This window comes from Myotis davidii, unplaced genomic scaffold, assembly GCF_000327345.1.
Source record: "Myotis davidii unplaced genomic scaffold, ASM32734v1 scaffold638, whole genome shotgun sequence".
In the NCBI taxonomy this organism is placed as follows: Eukaryota; Metazoa; Chordata; class Mammalia; order Chiroptera; family Vespertilionidae; genus Myotis; species Myotis davidii.
In genome coordinates, this window is record NW_006289391.1 from 635,502 (window position 1) to 644,487 (window position 8,986).

At 53.6% G+C, this 8,986-nt stretch overlaps 1 protein-coding gene across 1 annotated transcript in view; it reads left to right on the top strand.

Moving 5' to 3' along the window:
• ATP2A3 (ATPase, Ca++ transporting, ubiquitous) overlaps positions 1–8,986 on the top strand; it is a 24,581-nt gene that overhangs the window by 11,204 nt on the left and 4,391 nt on the right. Inside the window, exons 14-17 of the mRNA XM_006761501.2 lie at positions 1–87; positions 2,307–2,527; positions 3,669–3,871; positions 4,450–4,535. Coding sequence (XP_006761564.1) covers positions 1–87; positions 2,307–2,527; positions 3,669–3,871; positions 4,450–4,535 — 597 coding nt within the window. The remainder of the gene's footprint in view (positions 88–2,306; positions 2,528–3,668; positions 3,872–4,449; positions 4,536–8,986) is intronic.

Consider the following 8,986-nt stretch of genomic DNA (forward strand, 5'->3'; position numbering starts at 1 on the left):
ACGGCCCGCTGCTTTGCCCGCGTGGAGCCCGCACACAAGTCCCGCATCGTGGAGTTCCTGCAGTCCTTCAACGAGATCACCGCCATGGTGAGGCCGCAGGCGGGGCCGGGGGAGGGGGTGCAAACAGGAGGGGGGGGAGCGGGGGGAGCACATGCCGCACGGCTTGGAAAGAGCAGCCGTGAACCCCCGCCTCTGCTTCGGTCTTATTGTTTCCAGCATTGTGTTACCAAAGCATCCAACACACAGACAGACTGAAATAATTTTATAGCGAGAGCTTATAGATCCACCATCTAGATCAGTGATGGGGAACCTTTTGAGCTTGGCATGTCAGCATTTTGAAAAACCCCAACTTAACTCTGGTGCCGTGTCACATATAGAAATTTTTTGATATTTGCAACCATAGTAAAACAAAGACTTACACTTTTGATATTTATTTTATATATTTAAATGCCATTTAACAAAGAAAAATCAACCAAAAATATGAGTTCATAGGTTCTCCATCACTGATCTAGATTCTGCAAATCACCTCTTGTTGTAATGGCTTTAGCACATACCTAGCCATCTGTCCATCCTTATCCATCTGTTGTTAGATGCCTTTCGGAGTTGTAGGCGTCAGTCCCCTTCGCCCTCACGTGCTTCAGAATGCATCCTCTAGAGAGCAGTGTTTGTGGTTCAGTTTTTTCCCTTTTTAAGGTAAAACGTGCATGCGGTGAAATGCACACATTTTAAGCATGGCATTCATCTGGTGAGTTCTGGCAAATGGCACACCTGTGTCATCCAGACCCTTAGAGGGAGCGTCACCATCACCTGTGAGTTCCCCACACGCTCCTCCCCACAGGCCCCTCTCCCGCAACAGGCAACAGGTAACCTCTGTGCTGATTTTTCCGAGATAGTGTTGCCTGTCCTAGATTTTCATGTGAATGGAATCACACAGTGTATTCTCTTGTGTCTGGCTTCTTCCTTTTGAGATTTATCCGTGTTGCTGCGGGTTTCAGTAGATGAGTGCCTTTTTAATTGTTGAGTAGCATTCCATTGTGTGAGCACCCCACAGTTTATTCTTTCTCCTGTGCATGGATGTGGGGTTTGGGCCCAGTTTTCTCTCTCATTCTTTTTTTTTTTTTTAATATGTATTTTTATTGATTTCAGAGAGGAAGGGAGAGGGAGAGGGGGAGAGAGATAGAAACAGCAATGATGAAAGAGAATCATTAACGGCTGCCTCCTGCACGTCCTCTACTGGAGATCGAGCCTGCAACCTGGGCATGTGCCCTTGACTGGAATCGAACCTGGGACCCTTAAGTCCACAGGTTGTCATTCTATCCACTGAGCCAAACCAGCTGGGGCCTCTCTCATTCTTGATTGCTGACCTATTCATCAACACTATCTCACTTTTGACTTAGACCCCGTCCCTGACCTGGCCTCTGCTATTTATTTGACCTCCAGCCTAACCCAGTCCTTTACCTTCACCTTAATCCCGACCTGTGGCTCAGCCTGGACGTGGATAATGAACTGGCCACCAACCTTGACTTGGTTACTTGAAACCTTGTTCTTGACTGTATCGTTGACCTTCACAACGAAGGTCATCTTGACCTTGACCTTGACCACCTGAATCTGATTCTTTACTTTTAGCTCAACCCTGATATGGCTTTCAGTTTTTACTTAGACCCTGACCTGATCCCTGACTTTGGTCTTGATTCCTCCAACCCAATACTTTATGTTGACTTTGATCTGGCTTCCAACCTTGACTTTGACTGGATGCCAGCTTTGACCATGACCTCACTCCTGATATGGGCCAGAGCCTTGATTTGGCCTCTGACTTTGCCTTGACCTCCACCTTAATCTAATTTTTAATCTTGAGCCTGAGTCCAATCTTGACCTTGATCTTCCCCCTTGACTCCAGCCTTCACCTTGACTATCATACTTAAGTGGTCCTTGAGCTGAGCCACAACCTTGACCTCATTCCTGACTTGCCCTTAACTTTGTCCTCAACAGAAACTTTATCTTCTGCCCTACACCTAAACTAAATTTCATCCCCACCCTCATTGTTGACCCACCCTCCTGCCCACCTCACCATCTCCTCTGGCCTTAGACCTGGTCTGCTCCCCAACTTTGTCCTGTCTTCACTCCTTGCCTTCCCTTTAGCCTCATCCTCAGCCCAGTTTCTAAGCTCATGACCCCACCATTTGTTCTGTCCAGCTGTCTGCTTCCGTGGGGACATCCTCTGAGCCTGGGTATGGGCTGAGTTGAAGGGAGTTGGGGAGATAGAAAGGCACTGTCTCAGGTGTGAACCCACCTAACCTGGTCTCCAGACTGGAGATGGGGTGAATGACGCCCCAGCCCTGAAGAAAGCAGAGATCGGCATCGCCATGGGCTCCGGCACAGCCGTGGCCAAGTCAGCAGCAGAGATGGTACTGTCGGATGACAACTTTGCCTCCATTGTGGCTGCAGTGGAGGAAGGCCGGGCCATCTACAGCAACATGAAGCAATTCATCCGCTACCTCATCTCCTCCAATGTGGGCGAGGTCGTCTGGTGAGGCTCCAGCCCCTCTTCCCAGCCCTCTAGAGTCTAGCCCAGTGATGGCGAACCTTTTGAGCTCGGCGTGTCAGCATTTTGAAAAACCCTAACTTAACTCTGGTGCCGTGTCACGTATAGAAATTTTTTGATATTTGCAACCATAGTGAAACAAAGACTTATATTTTTGATATTTATTTTATATATTTAAATGCCATTTAACAAAGAAAAATCAACCAAAAAAATGAGTTCGCATGTCACCTCTGACACACGTGTCGTAGGTTCGCCATCACTGGTCTAGACCATATGGATCCCTGAGACCAGGGAAGCGCCCGTTCCTGGGATGGGGCTGCTGGGATGAAGGAGCACGTGACTTGCCCTGGCTGGGGCCTTACAGGGTCTCACCTCAGGTGGGCCAGGACGGGGACACCTTGTCATTCTCAAGGCCCTGGTGTACCCAGTCCCTGAGGAGGTGCCTGAAAAGTCCTCTATCATCCCTCCAGCCCTAACCTTCCCACTTTCAGAGTCATGCAAGATGGGAGAACTAGCCCCCCCTCTGGGCAGTGATGTGTTTGTGTGTGTGTCCATGGAGGGTGCACACGGCTGTGAGTGCACGTGGTGTGGGTGCCTGAGTGAGAAGTGTGTGTATGTGTGTGCACCTGTGTTCTGTTGCATCTTTGGGGTGAGTACAAGCACGGGGATCTGTGCAGATGTATGGTTGTGTACACACTTAGGTTAGCATGTGAGAGATGGCTGTGGGCAATGGGGAGCTCATGTTTGCCCGGACAAGTGAATTCTGCATCTCTGTATGTGGGGCAAGCATATAGGTGTTTGCTTGTGTTTGTGGGATTGTGTAGCCTGTGCTGGGTTTTTTGCTCAAGTCTGTGAACAAATGTGTATATGCTTGGCCATCACTGTCCACATGCGTATGCCCCAAAGAGGACTATGTCCTAGCAGGAGAGGTCTGAAGAGCAGATATGACCAGGCTCCAGAGCTGGGACTGGGGGAGCCAAGGGGCCCAGTGTGAGGCAGAGCTATGTACACACACCTCTCACTCATGCACACACGTCAGAACTGGCAGGGCGAGGCTGGGCTGCTGAGGAGGGCGGGAGCTGGGCCCTCCATTGGCAGCGGCTGGAGCCTATGACTCTGGTTCCAGCATCTTCCTCACGGCAATCCTGGGCCTGCCCGAAGCCCTGATCCCTGTGCAGCTGCTCTGGGTGAACCTGGTGACGGATGGTCTGCCTGCCACCGCCCTGGGCTTCAACCCTCCAGACCTGGACATCATGGAGAAGCTGCCCCGCAATCCCCGTGAGGCCCTCATTAGCGGCTGGCTCTTCTTTCGATATCTGGCTATTGGAGGTAAATGGGGAACCCCAGCTCGGGGAGGGGGCGTTCCAGGAGTTTCCTAGGACCCTATATCAGTTAGGCTTGCAAACTGCAGACAGTATGCCTCAGCCTGGCTTGTGCCAAAAGAAACTGTGCAAGCTGATCTAACTGAACAGACTAGATCCGGCTTCAGGCATGGCTGGACCCAGGCCTCAGACAGTAGCACTGGCATATTTTGGCTCTGCCTCAGCTCCATTCTCAGGCAGGTACCTCTGTCGAGGCAGAATGGCTGTGGCAGCTCCAGCCCTCATGCTTACTCCATTGCAACCCCAAATTCAATAGGAGAAAGAGCTTGTTACCATTCTACTCCCTCAGCAGTAGGGTAAAAGCCGCAGGCCTGTTCTGATTGGCCCAGATTGGTTTACCTGCTTACCTCTTAGCCAATCACTGTGGTCAGGGGTGTGACACACCGAGTGCCAGTCAGGGCCCACCACTGGCTCATGTGGCCTAGAGAGGGAGAGGGTGGTGTCAGGGAATTATTGGGGAGGGGAAGGGATGCCGGAAAACCACAGTTGTCCACTGTAGCTGGTTTCCTCCTGCCCTCCCTGCAGTGTATGTGGGCCTGGCCACCGTGGCTGCTGCCACCTGGTGGTTCCTGTATGATGCCGACGGACCTCACATCACCTTCTACCAGCTGGTGAGTGACAGCCAGGGAGCCTGTTGGGGTGATTTCCGAGTTGGAGTTTCAGGGGAAAGGGGTTCAGAGAGCAGCCTGGCCCCCGAGCTGGACACGAGGCTACTCCCTCTCCCAGGCTTTTAGTTAGCGGGGACCAGGGGCATGACTGCCCATGAGCGTCTTACCTTCATTGAGGAGCCTCCAAAACATTGAAGGCTCAGAAAGATGAGCCCTAAAGCAGTGATTCTCAACCTTCTGGCCCTTTAAATACAGTTTCTCATGTTGTGACCCAACCATACAATTATTTTCGTTGCTACGTCATAACTGTAATGTTGCTACTGCTATGAATCGTAATGTAAATATCTGATATGCAGGATGGTCTTAGGCAACCCCTGTGAAAGGGTCGTTTGACCGCCAAAGGGCTCGCGACCCACAGGTTGAGAACCGCTGCCCTAAAGGATGCAGCTTCAGGCAGAGGGTCAAACTGGGGAGATCAGGAACCTGCCAGGCTCCCCCCGCCCCCCATAACCAACATATTTTTCGGAACAGGGACCCCCTGACCTCTCGAAGTCACCTGGCTGGCAGGTGCCCTCTACAGGGCTTTCTTAGCGCAGCACAGTTCTGTAAGCAAGCAAGGAGACCCCCCCAGCCTCTGTCTGTCAGTCTGTCCCTCTGTCTGAGCAGCCAGGGTATCTCCTTTGCTTGCAAGAGCCTTCCGGCGGGTTTGTGGGTTTGTCGTTGAAAGCCGAGAGCGGTGGGGATGCAGGGTTTCCTTCTGAGTGCCTCCTTGGCTACGTTCCTGCAGAAAGAGGAACCTGCGGGAGGGGCCCTGACTCCTGCCCCATCCCTGGAGTGTCAGGGGACCGCCCTGAGGGCAGTGCCGGGGCCGGGCTACCATCGCTGGCCCTCCCTGGGGAGCCTGTGATTTCAGGGGTTCTCCGGTGTTCCCATCTAGGTTGAGGCAGTCCAGGGACACTTTCCTGGCACCTGCCAGCCCTCAAGCACGTGGGCAGCAGTGTAGGGCGTGGGCCCAGCTCTCACCCCAGAGGCTGGTGCTCCCAGCCCTCAGGAGATGGCAGGTGCTTGGGCACTTGAGCTAATTTATCGCCAGCGGGAGGCCCAGGTGGAGATGGGGCCATGCTGACCATCCCTCGGCTGCCTTCTTCCAGCCCCATCTTTATTACCATCCTTTATACTGCGGATCCCAAATCTCCAAGGACCTACCCACCCCCCCACCTTCTGACCACAGACCCATGTGTCCAGCTGGCTCTCTCCTCCGGGATATCCCACAGACCCATGACACGCACCACTTCCAAAATCAAACCTGTTACCCGCCCCCAAATCCTCTCTCTCCTCCCCATCTCAGGTTCACTATCTGCCCGTCACCCAAGCCAGACACCTGGGCGTCCTGCCAGGCACATATTCCCCATCGGCCTCCAGTCTTCCTGGTGCCACCTTCCCAACAGTCCTCCGGTCATCCCCTTTCTCACTTACCCACTTGGCCAACCAATGGCTGCTAGGCACCGACTGTGCCAGGCACAGAGGACTAGGGCTGTGGCAGTGCCCGAGCAGGCGGAGTCTGCAGAGGGCTGGGGTCTGGAGCGGGAGAGCCTTGGAAATGGGCAGTCACACGTCAAGGTGGGAAGCCTTTCAGCAGAGACAAGGCAGGTGGCCCCAGGACCAGAGGTGGTCCAGGGTTAGACCTCAGGTAGAACTCTCAGCTCTAGTTGTTGGAGTTTCAGGAGAGGAGCCCAGAGCCCGCGAGTTCCTGGAATAAGCTGCCCAAAGGCAGCAGAGTGGTTCTGAGCACGGAGCACGGAGCACCCAGCCCCGGTGCACACCGTTGGGCTCCCACACAATAGCGGGGCGAATGGACAGCTACTGGACCTCACTCGTGGTTGCTTTCCTCATCTGTAAAGCGGACAAGGGTCCCTGTCTCATAGCGTATCGAGAGGATTAATCCAGTCAATACTCATCAAGAGTTTACCTGTGGTCGGCAGACTGCGGCTCGCGAGCCACATGCAGCTCTTTGGCCCCTGAGTGTGGCTCTTCCTAAGCCTTAGGAGTACCCTAATTAAGTTAATAACAATGTACCTACCTATATAGTTTAAGTTTAAAAAATTTGGCTCTCAAAAGCAATTTCAGTCGTTGTACTGTTGATATTTGGTTCTGTTGACTAGTGAGTTTGCCGACCACGGGTTTAGACCAACAGGGCACATATATACGTGTTGATTAAGTTCGTGTAGCCCAGAGCCTCGCAGGAGAAGGCAAAAGGTAAAGAGCCAGGGAGGCAAAGACAAGGGGTACGCAGAGCAGTGGCTTCACCCAAAGAAACGGGCCCCACTTCCACAGGGGCTCCCCGTGGACCCGGGAGACAGGCCTGAGCACCTTCTAATAAGCAGTTTGGAGGCCTCACTGTGACCCATGCCCGGGTATCATCGTGTGTGGCAGGTGCTCCCTGGGGAAACCCAGAAGGCCTCAACAGGGCAGGTGCTTATGGCCAGAGCAACAGATTGATTGAAACATCTGCTGCGACCCTGTTCAGATGTCCTCCCTGTGCACATGCAGAAGGATCTGGGTGAGCACGCAGGTGCCCAAGAGGGACGCGTGCACTGCACGCTGTATGTGTGCCCAGGGGCCCCTGCCATGGCCGGAGCCTTCGGCCCTCTTGGCCACTGGGTGGGTTCAAGGTATATGTTCAAGGCAACGAAAACATGCACTTGTCCCAACCAAATCCCGGAGCTTGCTTTTTGGGAAAATCACACTTTTGACTTAAGACTCCCTCTATCTTTTTTATTTACTTATTATTTAAAAAAATTTTTTGTTAATCTTCTCCCAAGGATATTTTTCCCATTGATTTTTTTTTTTTAGAGAGAGTAAAGGGGGGATGGGGGAGAGAGAGAAACATTGATGTAAGAGAGGCACATCGATTGGATGCCTCCTGCATGAGTCCTGAATGGGCTGGGGGTCGAACCTGCAACCGAGGTACGTGCTCTTGACCGGATATCGAACCCCTGACCTGTTGGTGTGCAAGCCTACGCTCTAACCCAGTGGTTCTCAACCTCTGGCCCTTTAAATGCAGTTCCTCATGTTGTGACCGAACCGTAAAATTTATTTTCGTTGCTACTTCATAACTATAATGATGCTACTGTTATGAATCATCATGTAAATATCTGATATGCAGGATGGTCTTAGGCGACTCCTGTGAAAGGGTCCTTCGACCGCCAATGGGGTCGCGACCCACAGGTTGAGATCTGTTGCTCTAACCTCTTAACCACACCAGCCAGGCTACCTCTTTTTACTAAGACATCTAGCCAGGCCGCCGACTTTCGTACTTTCCCACCCTGCATGAACGTGCCAGCAGCCAGTTCCGGCTGAGTCAGCTCCCCGTGGTGTGCGGTGTGGGAAAGTGGAGGTCAGACGGAGGTAATTTCACAGGTTTCTCTTTGAGGGCTATTTTCACAGCCCATGGCCCCAGTTTCTACACCCTTCGCTTCAAAGGTCTGAGTTCAGATGAGACTCCAGAGGACAGGCTTATGTGACAGGACAAGGGCGCTGTTTAACGTCAGCCTTGTTCACCTCCTCCCGGGACGCGGAAGGGAGCGAGCCGGGCTCTCCCGCGGGCTCGGTTCTGCACTTGTCACAGCAGCTCCGTGAGCGAGGTTCAGGGTGGAGGAAGCTCCCCGGGGCTGCGCGGGCGGGCGAGGGCCACTTCCTGAGCGACCCTGAGCGCTTCTTGCTGATTCCGGAGGAGGTGGACGTGAGACGGTGTCTGGCGATTCCTTAGTTCAAAAGCAAAGGGCAGATCAGGCGGCATAAATGGAGGAGGGATGAATGGAATCGAATGTATCAGCACTGAACAGGGCACATGGACTCACTCTGTACCCTCCAAAGGTGAACTCCTTTCAAGCATAATTTTACTGGTTTTCCCAATGTTTACGTATTCAGTGTTCTCAGTTCACCACCAGCCCCGCTCCTGGGCCCTCCCCCTGAGCCCAGCTCCCCCGCCCCACTCTGTCCTCCCCAGCCTAATGCCAGCCGCTCTCTCTGTCTGCCCTTCTCCCTGGCCCAGTGCTGGCCACCTGCCCCATCTGGGCCAGCACCCCTCCCTTGAGCCACCGCGTGGCAGCCCTTTCTCCCTGGTCGTGTGGAGTCCTTAGATGTGGGCGAGAGGTGGAGTGAGGCTTCCTTCCCACAACCAGCGCCGTCCGTCCCTGAGGGCTGTTTTCCCCGACCCCACCTGACCCCACCTGACCCCGCCTGACCACACCTGCTTTGTGCCAAAGCTGCCCTCCAGGTGGGCTAATGCTCCCCTCTAGCTGCAGGCCCGGCTGCAGACCACCGAGGCCCGGCTGCGGAGGTCAGAGCTGGAGCACAGCGTGGACCTGGAAGAGGCACTGGGCCAATTGGAGGCTGCAGAGCAGAGGTGAGGCCAGGCAGGCACAGCAGTCAGGGCTGCAGGGAGCTCAGCA